At 46.2% G+C, this 18,594-nt stretch overlaps 1 protein-coding gene across 3 annotated transcripts in view; it reads right to left on the bottom strand.

Annotated features, from left to right (window-relative positions):
- The window catches only part of PRPF8 (pre-mRNA processing factor 8), a 32,758-nt gene extending 20,003 nt beyond the window's left edge, over positions 1–12,755 (bottom strand). The window contains exons 1-22 of one of the 3 annotated variants that reach the window (XM_086359764.1): positions 12,594–12,755; positions 12,271–12,381; positions 11,586–11,754; positions 7,329–7,493; positions 7,024–7,242; positions 6,676–6,888; positions 6,345–6,470; positions 6,146–6,251; positions 4,857–5,047; positions 4,609–4,728; positions 4,333–4,522; positions 4,080–4,199; positions 3,835–3,969; positions 3,361–3,490; positions 2,790–2,986; positions 2,483–2,689; positions 2,191–2,354; positions 1,631–1,757; positions 1,337–1,529; positions 876–1,063; positions 444–682; positions 82–228 (exon numbers count right to left, since the gene is read on the bottom strand). In XM_086359764.1, coding sequence (XP_086215890.1) covers positions 82–228; positions 444–682; positions 876–1,063; positions 1,337–1,529; positions 1,631–1,757; positions 2,191–2,354; positions 2,483–2,689; positions 2,790–2,986; positions 3,361–3,490; positions 3,835–3,969; positions 4,080–4,199; positions 4,333–4,522; positions 4,609–4,728; positions 4,857–5,047; positions 6,146–6,251; positions 6,345–6,470; positions 6,676–6,888; positions 7,024–7,242; positions 7,329–7,493; positions 11,586–11,754; positions 12,271–12,370 — 3,446 coding nt within the window. In that variant the 5' untranslated portion in view covers positions 12,371–12,381; positions 12,594–12,755. Of the gene's footprint in view, positions 1–81; positions 229–443; positions 683–875; positions 1,064–1,336; positions 1,530–1,630; positions 1,758–2,190; positions 2,355–2,482; positions 2,690–2,789; positions 2,987–3,360; positions 3,491–3,834; positions 3,970–4,079; positions 4,200–4,332; positions 4,523–4,608; positions 4,729–4,856; positions 5,048–6,145; positions 6,252–6,344; positions 6,471–6,675; positions 6,889–7,023; positions 7,243–7,328; positions 7,494–11,585; positions 11,755–12,270; positions 12,498–12,593 lie in introns of those variants that run through there. The other 2 variants (XM_086359766.1, XM_086359765.1) reach the window with 2 other exon arrangements.
- Between the last annotated feature and the right edge of the window lie 5,839 nt (positions 12,756–18,594).

Raw genomic sequence — 18,594 nt, 5'->3', positions numbered from 1 at the left:
CCTCATCAACTCCTTTTAATCGCCCTCTGGGTCCCTCAGGCTGACACTCTTCCAGTTCCCACAGCCCCAGCTTAGACTCACAGGTTGACATCATGCTTCATGAGGCGCATACGGGCGTCTCGGGGCCAGCACTTCTTGTTATTGTAGCCAACGATGTTTTCGTTGTTGGGGTCAGGGTGCTCTGTCAGGTAACGCTGGATCAGGTCCCGAGCCTCATCTGCTGTGAACCTACAGAGCAAGGTGAGTGGCTGAGGCCCAAGGACACTGGGATCTCATGAGGCCTATGGCTCCACAGGTGGAGGCCACTCCCAATCTCCATGCTACTCACAGGACTTCATCCCATTTCAGAGCGCCAACCCAGAAGCAAGTCAACTAAGGTACAATAGCTGCTTCAGAAGTTGGGCAAGGACCTCAACACGATAAGACTCCAGGCAAGCCCTCACCTGAAGAAAATATGGATGCGATCAATGTATCTGCAGAAGAGACGGATGGGGTGGGCAGCCTCGGTGGCTATGTCTTGGAAACTGAGAAAATCATTTGGCATCTGAGGTGGCCCGGCCATCTCACTGGCTCGGTGCAACCCCAACACAAGCAAGTCCATCACCAGGCCGTAGTACTGTACAATGAAAGAGGCAAACTGCAGGCCTCTGATGATCCCGTATGAATTTGTATGGTTCATGTCCTAGAAAGAAAGACAATTCTTTACCACAGAGCCACCAGGGAAGCCCAGAAAGACAATTCTTAACCACAGCCAAATCCCGGGGTTTTCAGGGCCCATCCTCTTCTGCCTTCCCCCTGCCATGGAAATCCAAACTCAGTGGGCCAGACCACCCCCCACTTCCCCCAATTCCTTGCCACCCTGCCCCAAGACACACCTTGTAATTGATAACGACGTTGTTCTTGGCTGTCATGTAGTCAGCTATATTGTGGTCAACGATTAGACGCAGCAGCCTATTGAGCAAGGTCAAGTCAATCTTCTCATACATCTTCTCAAATCGTGACTCCAGCATGACATTGCACTCGCCCTCGCTTGTCTCCCACACATCCTGCAGGTTATTGATGCCTGAGGGGGGAAGAAACACAAAGCTCTGGCAGGTCAGAAGTTTCCTTTCAGGACTAGTGCCTACAGAGCCATCACACTCCTATCCAGATCATACGACCACTCCATTCATTCACTTGGATTGCTAGCAGAGTCAAACTGCTCAGTGTAACATCAACACCATTTCTTTGGTACCAGGCATCAAGAGAGTAAACTAATTATGCTATCTGGATGAGAATTTCAAGGTAGAAATTAAGGTATCTGCCTTCCTTAGAGGCAACCCCAGAAAAGTTTTACCTTGGCACCATTTGTAAACAAGCAGAGGAGGTGGTTCTGTGTCTGCAGGCTTGATCCAGGGTGGGAACAGGCGGCGCTTGTCAGCTTCGTACCACAGGTACTGGTCCAGGTAGGCATCAGTGATCTTCTCCAGTGGCTCCACATCATACACTGGCACCAGGTGGCTATAGAGGTCCATGAACTCAATGCCCACCTGTGGGACAAGGAAGCTGGCTCACACCAACCCACCAAACACCCTGGGTGCCATGAATGAATCACACAGCCAAAAGAAAACGTGTGGGGCATCTCACTCACTTCTTTAAAGGCTCTCTGTGTAAGGAGGTGTCGCTTGATGCGGGACAGCGCCTCATGGGGGTTGTCATAGGCCTGCTCGATCAGACCTAGCTCCTCCCTCTGAGACTGGTTTAATCGAGACTTCACACTGACAAGGCAGAAGAAAAGGTGAATGAGGGCACTTCCCTGGTGGTCCAGTGATCAGGAATCCACCTGCCAAAGCAGGGGACATGGGTTCAATCCCTGGCCTGGCCAGGAATATTTCACATGCCATGGGGGTAAACTAAACCCATGCACTGTTAACTTCTGAGCCCGAGCTCCAGAGCACATGCTCCACAAAAGAAACCACCGCACTGAGAAACCCACACACTGCAAGTAGAGTAGCCCGTTTGCTGCAACAAGGGAAGGCCCAAGGGCAACAATGAAGACCCAGTGCAGCCAAAAAACAAATTTAAAAAAGTGTGAATGGGAAAACCAAGAGGAAGCCATCCCCAGAAAGGCCTTCTCTGGACTCTAAAGATGATGCCACTCTGTGTCCATCACCTCCCTAAAGGGACCTGTCGACTCTACTCCTCCCTCACCTGTAAGCTTCCTTGAGCCGCTCCAAAGCCAAGATCAGCAACTTGGTGTCATGCTTGTAGGAGAGCGGGGGGAAGGGGATGGGTGAGAATCTACGGCTTTCCAGCCAATGCACAGTAGTGGTATACACCGCCACCGCTTCCTCCGCTGTGATGTAAGGACCGTCCTGCAAGGTGGATATGAGAATCAGCTTCCCACTGCAGCCTCATCCCACCAGGGCCAGGCATGGTTCCAACTCTGCAGTCTGCCCTCCTGCTCGCGCCCACGCCCCTAGCCCAGCCTACTCCGTCCAACCTTTAGGTAGTTGTGCTGCCGCTCCTGCTCTGCCTTCAGGTAGAGCCGAGTCAGGCGGCCCAGGTTCTTTTTGCACACAGTCTTGTCTACGGTGGCCCCGCGGCGGATGCGCTCTCGGTTGTAGTGGGCGGTGTTGGTCCACCAGTCAGCCTTGGCCTTCACGTACCGAAGAATCATATTCTCTATCGGTGTTGGCAGCCCAGGGACCTGAAAGTGCAAAAGGCACAATGAAAAAGTGACAGGGGGCTAAAGCAATCCAGGACCGGTAATACCCAGGTCCCTCTATGAGCCGGGGAGACCTCCCCACCTTCCAGGGAATGTTGGCCTTCCAGCAGCGCCAGGCCTCACTGAGGTGCTGCAGGATCGTCCGGGCCTTGTTCTGCTTGATCCCCTCAGGCATCATGTCCAGGATGTCATGCATCACAGCGGCCCGAAGCTCAAGGTCAAAATGTGACTCCACTCGCTGCTTTGTTACCGTCTTGGCCACCCCCTTTGAGTGTCGGCCTAGAAGTGAAAGTGGTTAAAAGCAAGATTTGTTGTTCCTACTAAAGTCTCTACTTTCATATCCGTTGACAACCATGGTTACAGTGAAATCAGCAAGTATGAATAAAGCCCAGCACATGCAAGACACAATACGTCTGAAAAGATTCACAACGATGCTTCTGAGGCATTTCCATCCTACAGATGCTCGCTGGCCTTAAGGCCCCACAATGAAGCCCAAGAAAAGAGAATACTAGGTCAGACTCCTTAGGTACTGGGCCTTAGAGGTGATCCAACAGGAAGGGATGCTCAATCTCAAACAAGGACAAGGGAAGGATCAGGAGCACACGTGGCCTATTCTTGAATGGGAGAAGTCAGACATGGAGAAAACCACTCACCTTCAAACTGCCGGGCCAGGAGGTTGCCCAGCCATCGCTCCAGCAAAGGGGTGATTCCACGCATGAAAAACAGCCAGACCCGCCAGCCAGCAGCCCAGAAACCACAGCCAGGGCCCTTCCCTACAGGACCCTAGGATCCCAAGCAAAAGTCAAGAACACAAGTTAGTAATTCATTCAGACAACAACAGAACACTGGGCAGAGGTGGAGCAAAGGGCACAGGTATGGCAATAAAGGGGGGAAAAAGAGAAAACTCTTTTAAGATCTCAATATTTAAAATGGAGTAAATGAGGAAACCAGCAACTGAGATTTTCTATTTAGAACTAAAGGTGGGCTCTGGGGAGAAGTGTTGAGATCTACAGGACAGCAGTAATAACACTCAGAGCCTCTCTCCAAATAGGCCCTTGGAAAGAGCCCTGATCGATGTAAAATTAAGATGGATCTGAGAATATGAATGCACAAGGGCAGGGTCCTACCGTGTTAAAGCGATAATAGATAAGGTGCTTCAGGTCCTTGCACATACGAATCTGCCGCATCAGCTTGTATTTGTAGCGGTACATGCCCGTCAGCTGCCCCACGTGGGCGAAGATATACTGCAACCCATCTGCCAGCTGCAACACAGTGGCCCCAGTAGGCTTCAAGCTAGAGCCAGCTCCATGATCAGCCCAAGCTTCACCCAGCTTCCCTACAAGGGGCAGGGACTGGGGATTCCTAGCCTCACCTGGAAGGCATCCACATTGCCCAACCGATACTGCACATGACTGTCCACCACCAGCTTAGTTAGACGCAGAACTTCTCGACACAGATGGAAAGCATTTCCAAAACGAGATTTCTTCCTTTCCTGGAAAAAATGCCAAGGATAGAAACAACATTAGTCAGCAATGCTCTGGACTGGATACACACCATCCCAAGAGGCCAGGGCAAAACCAGCCCGTCTCTCAGCCCAGGACCCCCTTAAGGTCCAATGCAAGTACCTTGGTGGTGAGCGTCTTAACAGGTTTAAGGTTGAAGTTGTAATCCAGGTGCAGATAGTTGAGGTTCTTTCGGTGAATGAGAAGGTTGAGCATGTTGTAGCCCTGGCGGCAAACCTGTAGCCCCACCTCCACCCAATCCAGCTTGGTAGACTGGAAGAATTTGGTGGCTTTGAAGGATCGGAATAGATACCTGGGATGGGAATAAGGAGTGAGAGTGAATCTCCTGATCATCTCTGGAACAGAAGAAGGCTGAGCAGGGGCCCCAGGGCACCTCACCTCTTCTTTTGGGCTTTCGGGGGCCGGTGCTTCAGGGCATTGAGCACATAGTACTTAAGCAGCTTCTGGTAGGAGACCCTCACTTTCACAGGCTGCCCAGCAGGACAATGCTCCCGATACCTGAAAAAACACACACATTAGAGCTTGGCCCACCTCTCCCTCCAGCTGCCCTGCTAAAGGCTATATGCCCACCCAGCTGGAGTCTTTAATCCTATATATCTGCTACTCTCCCCAGGTAGAAGCCTTACCAGTTCTTGACAAGGGGGATGTCTAGGGCCCGGCGAGTGCGACCAGAGCGTAGGTTGAAGGGCCGGGGGGCCCAGAGCAGGGCGATGCCATTGGCTGTATTGTCTGTGTAGAGGGGTGTGTCCTTCAGAAAGGGCTCCACAAATTCTGGGAGCTCAAACTCCTCATCGTCATCTGGCAATGGTTCCTGGCTCTGAAAGAAGAACCCCCATGGGTTTAGCTCCTGCTGAACTGGGCAGAGACCTGGGATGAGAGAGAAACTCTCTGGGGCCAAACACAGTGGCTCCATCTGCTATGGCAACTGGGCTGCCTGACAAGAGAAGCCCTGAAAAACGAGGGCAAAGGAGGCCAAGGGAGCAGAGAACAGGGCAGGGCCAACTGGGCGAGTGAGCAGCACTCCTCTCACCCCAACTGGCTCTCCGCCAAAGGCCTCCCAGAGGAGCCCCCAACACAGGGAGAGGTAAACGTGCAACCACCTCCTGTCCAAGCTCCAAAAACTGGGCCTGGGGAAGGAGATCTGTTTATGTTAAGAACATGACGGAACGTGAATCAACACCAAAAACACTGTGCCAAGTGTAAGAAGCCAGCCACAAAAGACTACATACTGTACAACACTATTTATATGACATGTCCAAAACAGGCAAATCTATAGAGACAGAAAGCAGATTAGCAATTGCCTAGACATGGAAAATTCAAGAGAAATAGACAGTGACTACCATGGGTGCAGGGTTTCTCTCTGAGGAAAGGAGAATGTCCTAATAACTGTGGTGATGGTTACATAGCTCTGTGAATAAACTAAAACCACCGAATCATACACTTTAAATGGGTGAATTGTGTGTAGTGAATTACAGCTCAAAAAAAAGGATTTAAAAACACACTGGAGAGACTTCTCCAGTGGATAAGACTTTGCACTTCCAATGCAAGGGACACAGGTGTGATCCCTGACCAGAGAACTAGATCCCGCATGCCACAACTAAGGCCTGGTGCAGCCAAATAAATAATAAAATATTTTGAAAAATAAAAAATTTTTCTGGAAACAGACCAGAATAAGATTAGAGTCCCAGACGAGAAACAATAAAGCCCAGATGGGTAATCACAGAAACCAAGATAATGTGAATAACTTGGTTTGAGCCAAGTGCCAAACTCTCACACGACAGTTCCCCTCTTACAGCTCGAGGGGAACACTTAAGGATGGAAATCATGTCTCCCTCTAGGTGAACTTTTATCTAGTCATGCTTCTGCCCAGTCAGGAAATTTATCTTGAAGAGCTGAGAATGTCCCTTCCTCTCACCTTGACAGAGTGTCTATGGGAAATTGGGTTGATCAAAGGATCAAAGTAGAAAGCTGGCAAATCAGGATCCTCAGTTTTGATGAACACAACATTAGGAGTGTGGTACCTGAAATGAAACGAGAGTCAGCCAAGGCGCTCCTCCCGGCCCACCCCAAACGCCAGCCACCCCTCTCGCCCAGCTGGGCTCCAGCTCTCTCACCAGGTGAGGTGGACATGGTGCGGCAGGTTGTTGTACAGGTAAGGAAACGCAATCTTGTACTCGGTGCGGATAGGCTGCCGGATGATGATCTTGTTGATGTCATTGAATTCATTCCAGTCTTCATCCCTAGGGCACAGAATCAAGGGTGAGCAGCGGAGTTGGGCAGTCTGGAAACTATAATGGGATCTAAAGGATCAAGATTAGATTTTACAATGGCTGCTTCATGTTGATGTGGGGCAGAAACCAACAAAATTCTGTAAAGCAATTCTTCAATTAAAAAATACATTTCAAATTTATTTAATTTAAAAACACTCTACTCTCTCCAACTTACTGTAGGTTGATGTCTCGGACAAGAGGCTCAAATTTGGGGCCTCCAGGAATGGCCATATTAAGTGCCTTGGATGTAAAAAAGGCCTTCAGATCAAACAGATAGAAGTAATTGTCATCAACCAAGTCTGTCAAGAGCTGATTGGCCAGGCGGTAGAGAGTGGACATCATAGGCAATGTGAACTGCCAGCGCTGGTAAGTGGAACCATTTACATACCTAGGGAAAAAAGAGAGGCCCATATAAGTTCAAGTAGGTGCACCAGCTAGCCAGGGCATGCTACCTACTGGTCTCCCAGGACCCCCTCTGGAGTTCCAAACCCTCACAGGAGTGGTAACTCCAACTATCACTCACTTCCGGCTATCCCTTAATGGCTGGTGGTCATAGAACCAGTCCAACACAGGGGCATCCTCCTCAGGGTCCAGCTCTAGCTGAATGGCTTCCAGTGGCTCAACATCTAGAATATTGTCAGCATAATCCAAAGGTGGCTCCTCATCATCAAAAGGGGGGAAACGCATCCTCTTGAAATGCCTCCTGTCTCTTTTTTCCCGACGCATCATAATCCACATTGACCTGGAAGTCGACAATGTCACACAACAGTTTCTGCATAATGTCCCCTCAACCGCCACCACCACACCCCACATTCCAGTCCCTCTCACCCCCACTGGGAGATGTAGACAGGTTCAATGACCCAGGGGATCTCATTGACAAAGGAAATGGCTCCGGTGATGTGGTACAGCACAGGCACATCCCGAATCTGCTCCCAAGGCATAGGCATGTTCTCCAGGAGCTTGAGGACTGCATGCGGCATGTACTTGAGGGCCCTGTAACAACAGGAAGAGAGATGATTAGAAATGACAAGGTGTTCTGCTACCTAAGCCATGCAGAGAAGTAACAAGGTATCACATTCCACAGAAAACCCGCCTTACAGTCTAACTCCTAAATATAGTACCCAGGCCCTCTGTGACCAGGAACTCTGCCTCCCCACCTCCAACAGTGCCACTTCTTTTTCTTAAACATCACTGTCCCACAACACTGGGTTTCAGTCCCTCTAAATCACCAGCTATCTCCCTAAAAACAGCTTTTAGGCTATCTCACATTCTATTCTCTCTGTGAAGTGAAGTCGCTCAGTTGTGTGTAACTGTTTGCGATCCCATGGACTGTAGCCTACTACGCTCCTCTGTCCATGGGATTTTCCAGGCAAGGGTACTGGAGTGGGTTGCCATTTCCTTCTCCAGAGGATCTTCCTGACCCAGGGATCAAACCCAGGTCTTCCGCACTGTAGGCAGACGCTTTACTGTCTGAGCCTAAATAAGAAAATATTCACACTTTATTTTAATCATTTGTCTGTTATGTCAGTAGGCAATAAGCTCCAGAAAGACTGTTCCTTCCTGTTCATTGCTATATCCCTGGCACCTAGCACAGTTCTCAAATACTTTTGAAATAAATACAACTTCCATTGCTGTCTTGGACTAGTTCATTAAATGGCTAACACTTTTGTGTAAAAATGAAAAAAGGATCTGCTAAGGTATTTATACCTGTACTCACCCACCTTGGGAAAACAAAAGGACACAAAGACCTCAGGACGGAACTACCCTCAAACCTGAAGACTCTTGCCACTTAGGAATTACAGGCAACAAGAATGTACAGGTGTCCTGCTCGGGGCTTTAATTCACTCAAAGATAAAGATGTCTTATCATAATACCAACAGGACAAATTAAAAACTCCAGGCCCAGATCAGGGAAAAGAAACATAACAACAAAGAACATAACTGAGAACATCTTACATTGTTGGTAGTAACATAATTGTTACAGTCACTAAGGAGAACAATATGGAGGTTCCTTAAATAACTAAAAAACAGAGCTACCATATGAGCCAGCAATCCTACTCCTGGGTATATATACAGAGAAAACCATAATTTGAAAACAAACATGAACTCCAATGTTCACTGCAGTACTACTTACAACAGCCAGAACATGAAAACCTGAATGCAGATCAACAGATGAATGGATAAAAAAGATACAGTACATATACATTCTGTCCAGTTCAGTCGCTCAATCGTGTCCGACTCTTTGCGACCCCATGAATTGCAGCACGCCAGGCCTCAGAGAAGGCAATGGCACCCCACTCCAGTACTCTTGCCTGGAAAATCCCATGGACAGAGGAGCCTGGTAGGCTGCAGTCCATGGGGTGGCTAGGAGTTGACGACTGAGTGACTTCACTTTCACTTTTCACTTTCATGCATTGGAGAAGGAAATGGCAACCCACTCCAGTGTTCTTGCCTGGAGAATCCCAGGGACAGGGGAGCCTGGTGGACTGCCGTCTATGGGGTGGAACAGAGTCGGACACGACTGACGCGACTTAGCAGCAGCAGCAGTAGGCCTCCCTATCCATCACCAACTCCCGAAATTCACTCAAACTCACTTCCATTGAGTCGGTGATGCCATCCAGCCATCTCATCCTCTGTCGTCCCCTTCTCCTCCTGCCCCCAATCCCTCCCAGCATCAGAGTCTTTTCCAATGAGTCAGCTCTTCATTCCAATGAGTCAGCTCTTCACATCAGGTGCCCAAAGTACAGGAGTTTCAGCTTTAGCATCATTCCTTCCAAAGAACACCCAGGACTGATCTCCTTTAGGATGGACTGGTTGGATCTCCTTGCAGTCCAAGGGACTCTCAAGAGTCTTCTCCAACACCACAGTTCAAAAGCATCAATTCTTCAGCGCTCAGCTTTCTTCACAGTCCAACTCTCACATCCATACATGACCACTGGAAAACCCATAGCCTTGACTAGACGGAACTTTGTTGGCAAAGTAATGTTTCTGTTTTTGAATATGCTATCTAGGTTGGTCATAACTGTCTTTCCAAGGAGTAAGCGTCTTTTAATTTCATGGCTGCAGTCACCATCTGCAGTGATTTTGGAGCCCAAAAAAATAAAGTCTGATGCTGTTTCCCCATCTATTTCCCATGAAGTGATGGGACCGGATGCCATGATCTTTGTTTTCTGAATGTTGAGCTTTAAGCCAACTTTTTCACTATCCTCTTTCACTTTCATTAAGAGGCTTTTGAGTTCCTCTTCACTTTCTGCCATAAGGGTAGTGTCATCTGCATATCTGAGGTTATTGATATTTCTCCCGGCAATCCTGATTCCAGCTTGGGCTTCTTCCAGCCCAGCGTTTCTCATGATGTACTCTGCATAGAAGTTAAATAAGCAGGGTGACAATATACAGGCTTGACGTACTCCTTTTCCTATTTGGAACCAGTCTGTTGTTCCATGTCTAATTCTAACTGTTGCTTCCTGACCTGCATATAGGTTTCTCAAGAGGCAGGTCAGATGGTCTGGTATGCCCATCTCTTTCAGAATTTTCCAGTTTGTGGTGATCCACACAGTCAAAGGCTTTGGCATAGTCAATAAAACAGAAATAGATATTTTTCTGGAACTCGCTTGCTTTTTCGATGATCCAGTGGATGTTGGCAATTTGATCTCTGGTTCCTCTGCCTTTTCTAAAACCAGCTTGAACATCTGGAATTTCATGGTTCACACATTGCTGAAGTCTGGCTTGGAGAATTTTGAGCATTACTTTACTAGCGTGTGAGATGAGTGCAATTGTGTGGTGGTTTGAGCATTCTTTGGCATTGCCTTTCTTTGGGATTGGAATAAAAACTGACCTTTTACAGTCCTGTGGCCACTGCTGAGTTTTCCAAATTTGCTGGCTTATTGAGTGCAGCACTTTCACAGCATCATCTTTCAGTATGCTATGTATGTATCATATTTCAATATGATATGTACATCATAATGTACATATACATTAGTACAATGGAATATCACTCAGCTATAAAAAAGGAAATAATGCATTTATAGCAATACAGATGGACCTAGAGATTATCACACTGAGTGAAGTCAGACAAAGGAGAAATATTGTATGACATCCCTATATGTGGAATTTAACAACAAATACAATCAACATTGCCAGGAGAAATATCAATAACCTCAGATATGCAGATGATACCACCCTTATGGCAGAAAACAAAGAAGAACTAATAAGCCTCTTGATGAAAGTAAAACAGGAGAGTGAAAAAGTTGGCTTAAAACTCAACATTCAGAAAACTAAGATTACGACATCCAGTCCCATCACTTCATGGTAAATAGACAAGGAAAGAATGGAAACAGTGAGAGATTTTATTTTCTTGGGCTCCAAAATCACTGCAGATGGTGACTGCAGCCATGAAATTAAAAGATGCTTGCTCCTTGGAAGAAAAGCTATGACCAACCTAGAGAGCATATTCAAAAGCAGAGACATTACTTTGCCAACAAAGGTCCATCTAGTCAAAGCTATGGTTTTTCCAGTAGTCATGTATGGATGTGAGAGTTGGACCATAAAGAAAGCTGAGCACTGAAGAATTGATGCTTTTGAACTGTGGTGTTGGAGAAGACTCTTGAGAGTCCCTTGGACTGCAAGGAGATCCAACTAGTCAATCCTAAAGGAAATCAGTCCTGAATATTCATTGGTGCTGAAGCTGAAACTCCAGTACTGTGGTCACCTGATGTGAAGAACGGACTCATTAGAAAAGACCCTGATGCTAAAAAAAATTGATGGCAGAAGAAGAAAGGGATGACAGAGGATGAGATGGTTGGATGGCATCACCGACTCGATGGACTTGAGTTTGAGCAATCTCTGAAAGTTGGTGATGGACAGGGAAGCCTGGTGTGCTGCAGTCCATGGGGTCACGACTGAGTGACTGAACTGAACAACAAATGACACAAATGACCTTTATTTAAAATGGATAACCACCCAGATGAGCTGTCTGAGAACATTAAAAGTCCCAAAATGACAGCAGCTCTCCAGGACTGAAACATAAGAGACAGGGAGAAGGAAAAGGGACCAAATGCCAAATGAAATAATTCCAGGATGGTCTTACCCCAAGTACACCCTTTTATCATGCCGAAACTTCCTGTTGGTCATGTCTCCATGGTCTCGGATGATCTTCCTGACATGTTCTGGAGGCATGTCTTCCTTCTGCGCATCCACAAATCCAAACTTCCGCTTTTCGGCATAGCGCTTGGCCTGCAATTGTTGCCATTTCCGGGCTGCAAAGACACCTCAGTTTAAAGACCTGCACGTCATTTGCTTCATCTCTCCCCACCTCTCACCCTAAACTGAGTTTTCGTCAGGATGCATGACAGAGGGTGGGCATCCAGAAGGAACACTCCCTGCCAATTCTCTTGTCAACTTGCTCTGCTTTACTTTTTAAAATTTTTGCCAGCCATTTATCATTGCCTAGTATTTTTGGTACAACTAATGAAGCCTTTTTTTTTTTTTTAACTATGTCTCTTTGCAATTTAAACCCTGTAAGGGAATGGGGTTTTGTCTGCATCACTATTGCATTCCCATTGTCTGGATCAATGCCTACAAGTAATAGGCACTTAAAAAAAAAGGATGGTTTCAGAGACTCGATTAGATGAAAAAATTAATAGGGGCTAATAAGTGCACTAACACCTAATGTTTTGACACCTAACAAAACAGGGGAAGGGGTCAAACCCGCTGCGCGCACGCGCACACTGGCACACCCGCCCCCAGGCGCCTCTACCACCCGCTTTCTTCACCTTTCTCCTGCAGCTTCTCCTCCGACATGTAGTCTGGCAGCGGGGCTAAAGGGCCAGGCACCGGGTTACCCGGCCCTCGGTAAGGAAATACTCCGGCCATGCCCGGAGAATCTGGGAAGCAGCAGAAGAAAAAAAATTAACGAACAGGGCCCAGGCCCAGGCCCTCAAGAGAGGCCGCAGAAACACGTCGAAACCCCCCGCCTGCAGTTCCGCCTCGCTCAGAGTGCGCCGGCCCAGTCCGTCTGGCCGCTCAGCCCCACTGGCCGCTCAGCCCCAACCTAACCTCGCCTCCCGCAGCCTGGCCCTTACAGTCCGCCACGCACCCCTACAGCCCCTCACACAGGCGGCCGCTTTTCAACAAGGCAATGGCGGCAAGCCTACGTCCGCTCCTCGTTCCCAAAGCCAGGAAGTACGCAACCCAGGTTCAGCGGTTGGCCCAATAGGCGCCAAAGTACTCAGACGGTTTGGCGAACTCACCAAATAGAGTTGGAATTTGAGCAGGAAGGGGCGGGACCAAGGACGGAAGTGTTGAGCGCGAGGGGGTGTGGTCGGAATGGCTGCAAGCCCCTCCTTCCGCTTTTTTAGAACAGTTTCTAGGGCCTCAGCTGCGACTGGCCTGAAAGTGAAAGTGTTAGTTGCTCTGCTGTGTCGACTTCTTTTAAGCTCCACGGACTGTAACCCGCCAGGCATTTCTGTTCATGGGATTCTCCAGGCAAAAATACTGGAGTGGGTTGCCATTCCCTTCTCCAGGGGCTCTTCCTGACCCAGGGATCGAACCCGGCCTCCTGTATTGCAGGCAGATTCTTTACTGTCAGAGCTACCGGGGAAGCAACTTTGCGACTCGCCTGGGGCCACTGGAAACCCAAGCTTCCAGAATTTTAATAAATTTGTCGAAATTTGGGGCTGCCCAGGTGGCTCAGTGGTAAAGAATCCGCCTGCCAATGCAGGATTGGCAGGAGACACGGGTTTGATCCGTCGGTTGAGAAGATCCGCTGGAGGAGGAAATGGCAACGCACTCCAGTATTCTTACCTGGAGAATCCCATAGTCAGAGAAGCCTGACGGGCTACAGGAGTCAGACACGACTGAACACGCATGCACGTGGGAATTTGCACTTTACTCTGTGTCTAGGCTTCTGTATTTAGACTTGACGTGCAGTATTAGCTCCGAGTCAGTCAGTCTTCTGTTCATGCGTTCAGTCGTTAATTCAGCCATCATTTATTGAAGGCTCACTAATGTATCAGGGGTTGGGGAGAGGGGAAAGCCAACCGCAAGGGGCTCAAGTTGCCCTGAGGTAGACAAGAACCCAAGCTCTTGTGATGCTCTGTGATAGGAATTCGGGGACAGGGTATTTAACCCTTTGTTGTCAAAGAGGAGTTAGTCAATGAACCGTCAAAAATAAAAGAGGTGGTGGGGAACTACATTGCAGAAAATTTTCTCCCCCTCCCTCTTCATTCCTATTTTCTGTCTCTGGCAACCCTATGGAGTGTATAATGAATACCCTATAACTGCTTCTTAACTCTTTAGTTACGTCTTTCTGCTTGAATTGCCCTACAATCTCCTTTCCTTCGTTTTACATTTCATCCCTCTTGCTCCATTTTTGATAACAACGTTGAATCTGACTTGGATCAGTTTGTTCAAACACAAGTTTATTGTGGGGGATGTAGAGGACTTGTAATCCTTACAGCTTCTTCATCTAGATGGGAATTTAGGACTCACAGGAGAAAGTGACACCTTTGCAAAGGAGAGTCCAGGCCATTGCAGGCTGGTGTGGAGGTTTATGTAGTTCAAAGAAGAGAGGAAGAGAGGAGCAGTATTAGAGATGTGCTGGAGATGGGTGATATAAGGGATTTGAGGAGGTGAAGAAAGAGGAAGGAAAAAGGAATCCCAGGTGGTAGTAAATGCTAAGGTTAGAGTTTGGAAAGAAAAAAATATGGCATGTTCTGAAAGCAACCAACAAATCAACCTGGCTGCAGTAGAAAGTCCAGTATCATCTTTATTATGTTCATCACTGTCAGTGTCCTGAAGTTCTTAGCACTTGTATAAGGTTCACTGTGTGCCAGGCATTATTCTAAAACCTGCTAAAATTCTAATATCATCTGTTTTAGTTAATGGTATTGTACCAATGTCCGCTTCCTAGTTTCGATTGTCCTCCTACTGTTATGTCCTGTTGCTATGTAAGAAGTTCTCAAGCAGGTGAAGGGTACACAGGGACTCACTGTACTATTTTCTAAATGGCATTATTGAGAAATAATTTGCATTCCATAAAGTTCACCTGTTTAAAGTATACAATCCAATGGCTTTTAATATATTTACAGAGTTGTGCAATTACCAGTACCTAATTCTGAAACATTCTCGAAAGAAATCATGCACCTACTAGCATTCACACCCCATTTCTTCCCACCTCCTTCTCCTCAGCCCTTCAGTTCACTCACTCAGTCGTGTCCAACTCTTTGAGACCCCATGGACTGCAGCACACCAGGCTTCCCTGTCCATCACCAACTCACAGAGCTTACTCAGACTCATGTCCATCAAGTTGGTGATGCCATCCAACCATCTCATCCTCATAGTCCCCTTCTCCTCCCACATTCAACATCTCCCAGCATCGGTGTCTTTTCCAATGAGTCAGTTCTTCCCATCAGGTGGCCAAAGTAGTGGAGTTTCAGCTTCAGCATCAGTCCTTCCAATGAACACCCAGGACTGATTTCCTTTAGGATTGACTAGTTGGATCTCCTTGCAGTCCAAGGGACTCTCAAGAGTCTTCTCCAACACCACAGTTCAAAAGCATCAATTCTTTGGTGCTCAGCTTTCTTTATGGTCCAACTTTCACATTCATACATGACTACTGAAAAAACCATAGCTTTGACTAGACGGACCTTTGTTGGCAAAATAATGTCTCTGCTTTTGAATGTGCTGTCTAGGTTGGTCATAGCTTTTCTTCCAAGGAGCAAGCATCTTTTAACTTCATGGCTGAAGTCACCATCTGCAGTGATTTTGGAGCCCAAGGAAATAAAGTCTCTCACTGTTTCCATTGTTTCCCCATCTGTTTGCCATGAAGTGATGGAACTGGATGCTGTGATCTTAGTTTTCTGAATGTTGAGTTTTAAGCCAACTTTTTCACTCTCCTCTTTCACTTTCATCAAGAGGTTCGTTAGTTCTTCTTTGCTTTCTGTCATAAAGGTGGTGTCATCTGCATATCTGAGGTTATTGATATTTCTCCCAGCAATCTTGATTCCAGCTTGTGCTTTATCCAGCCCAGCATTTCGCATGATGTACTCTGCATCAAGTTAAATAAGTAGGGTAACAATATACCCAGTTGTGGATGTGACTGGTGATGGAAATAAAGTCTGATAATGTAAAGAGCAATATTGCATAGGAACCTGGAATGTTAGGTCCATGAATCAAGGCAAACTGGAAGTGATCAAACAGGAGATGGCAAGAGTGAACATTGACATTTTAGGAATCAGCGAACTAACATGGACTGGAACTCAGATGATCCATTATATCTACTACCATGAGCAAGAATCCCTTAGAAGAAATGGAGTAGCTGTAGGGTAAGGGAGTTAGAGAAGGCAAGGTTTGGAAAAAGAACGAGACCAGCACTTTCCAGGAACAGATCACCTTTGATGAGGTGAGAAGGGGCAGCAGTCAGATTAGTGAGCTGCTGCACTAACCCAAGAAAAGAGTAAGTATATTAGGCATATATGTGGAACTCTATTGTCTTAAGGGGGCCTGTTCTTATCCAAGGTTGTTCGGAGTAGTTATCTCTTAAAAGGCTAGGGCAAGGAATTCTGGAGATCGGCCAGAGGCTGGACCAGCTGGGAGCTGGGCGTAATCAACCTTAAGGTCCTTTTTTTTTCTTCCGGTGAGAGAGTTCTTTGTTTTGCATAGAATGGTGGGGAGGACCCAGAGGGGAGTTTTAACTCCAGGCTATTTTGAGCCTGGTAACTTTCCTTCAGTAGCCCTCATAGTAAACAAGAGTCTGAAATGCAGTACTTGGATGCAATCTCAAAAATGACAGAATGATCTCTGTTTCCAAGGCAAACCATTCAGTATCACAGTAATTCAAGTCTATGCCCCAACCAGTAATGCTGAAGAAGCTTAAGTTGAACAGTTCTATGAAAACCTACAAGACCTTCTAGAACTAACACCCAAAAAAGATGTCGTTTTCATTATAGGGGACTAGAATGCAAAAGTAGGAAGTCAAGAGATACCTGGAGTAACAGGCAAATTTGGCTTTGGAGTACAAAATGAAGCAGGTCAAAGGTTAATAGGGTTTTGCCAAGAGAACGCACTGGTAATAGCAAACACCCTCTCCCAACAACACAAGAGAAGGCTCTACACGTGAACATCAACAAATGGTCAATACTGAAATTAAATTGATTATATTCTTTGCAGCCAAAGATAGAGAAGCTCTATACAGTTAGCAAAAACAAAACTAGGAGCTGACTGGCTCAGATCATGAACTCCTTATTGCCAAATTCAGAGTTAAATTGAAGAAAGTAGGGAAAACCACTAGACCATTCAGGTATGACCTAAATCAAATCCCTCCTCAGCCCTAGGCAAATACTAATCTACTTTTTTTCTCTATAGATTTGCCTGATCTGGATATTTCATATAAATGGAATCATAAGATAGTGACTTTTTAACTTTTGTGACTGGCTTCTTTTACTTAGCACGTCTTTGAAGTTCATCCTTGTTGTATCACATGTTTTCTTTGGAGAAACATCCTTTCAGATCCTTTGTCTGTTTTAAAATGGAACTGTCTCTATGTATTCTAGATACAAGTTCCCTGTTATATATATGATATGCACAATTTTTCTCCTGTTCTTTGGATTATCTTTTCACTTTCTGGGTGATATTCTTTGAAGCACATTTTTAATTTGTATGAAGCCTAACTTATCAGATCTTCTATTGCTTATGACTTTGGTGTCATATCTCAGAAATCATTGCCTAACCCAAGAGAGATAATATCTATTTCATAAGGTTGTTTTGAGGATTGAGTTAGCTGATTTATTAACTGTTTTGAAATACTTTTTAGACTCACCTGGGCTTCCCTTGAGGCTCAGAAGTTAAAGTGTCTGCCTGCAATGCGGGAGACCCGGGTTTGCAATCCTAATTTGCAATCCTGTGTTTTCTTTCAAGAGTTTTATAGTTTCAGCTCTTACCTATTTATGATTCACTTTGAATTCATTTTTGCATAGGGGTCCAAATTCATTATTTTGCATATAGATATCCAATTGTTCCAGCACCCTTTGTTAAAAAGACTACTCTTTGTTCTTTGTCAAAAACCAACTGACCATTTGTTTTCTCTATAGATTTGCCTGATCTGGATATTTCATATAAATGGAATCAAGCTCTCAATTCTGTCCCGTTGAGCTATATGTTTATCTTTATGCTCTCTCTGTTATTTTTGCAACTTCCATGTGAGTCTAAGTGAAGTGAGGTCGCTCAGTCATGTCTGACTCTTTGCGACCCCATGGACTGTAGCCTACCAGGCTCCTCCCTCCATGGGATTCTCCAGGCAAGAGTACTGAAGTGGGTAGCCAGTTCCTTCTCCAGGGGATCTTCCCAACCCGGGGATCGAACCCAGGTCTCCCGCATTGCAGGCAGACACTTTAACCTCTGAGCCACCAGGGAAGCCCAGGTGACTCTAAAAAGTATTTCAAAACAGTTAACAAATCAGCTAACTTAATCCTCAAAACAACCTTATGAAATAGATATTATTTATCTCCATTTTACTGTGAGAAACCCAGACTCAGAAAGGTTGAGTAACCTGCCTTGGGGCACTTGATTAATTGCATAAACTATGTGTCAGGCTCTCTCTAACTTATATGCAACTGTTCATTTAATTGTCACAATAATTCAGTGAGGTAGGTGCTATTATTTAGCCTCATTTTGTAGATGAACAAACTGAAGCTCAGAGAAACCGAGTTTCTTGCTTAAGGCCACACAGACAGCAAATAACAGAGATGGTAAATAATGGCTCTGGAGTTTGCGGGGTTTTTTTTTTGGCTGTGTTGTCAAGATCTTTAGTTGCAGTGTGCAAGCTCAGTAGTTACTCTGTAGCATGTCGGATCTTGGATCAAACCCAGGTCCCCCTACATTACAAGGTGGATTTTTAAACACTGGACCACCAGGGAAGTCCCTGGAACTTCTGTTCTTAACCCTACCGCTATATCATCTTCTATTTTCTTCTCAGAAACGTAAATGATACAGAGGAGAAAATTGGGACCAAATCAAAGCTGGCCTTGAATTCCAAACAGAGTTTTGACCTAATTGCCAACGATTTCCAAACTTTTTCTTTTAAAGATGGAAAACACTTG

Source organism: Bos grunniens, chromosome 19 (assembly GCF_055505025.1).
Source record: "Bos grunniens cultivar Pamir isolate PY7600 chromosome 19, Bosgru_T2T1.0, whole genome shotgun sequence".
Classification (NCBI taxonomy): Eukaryota; Metazoa; Chordata; class Mammalia; order Artiodactyla; family Bovidae; genus Bos; species Bos grunniens.
Note: the sequence above shows the minus strand (reverse complement) of the source record. Positions and strands in the feature narration are given on the sequence as shown.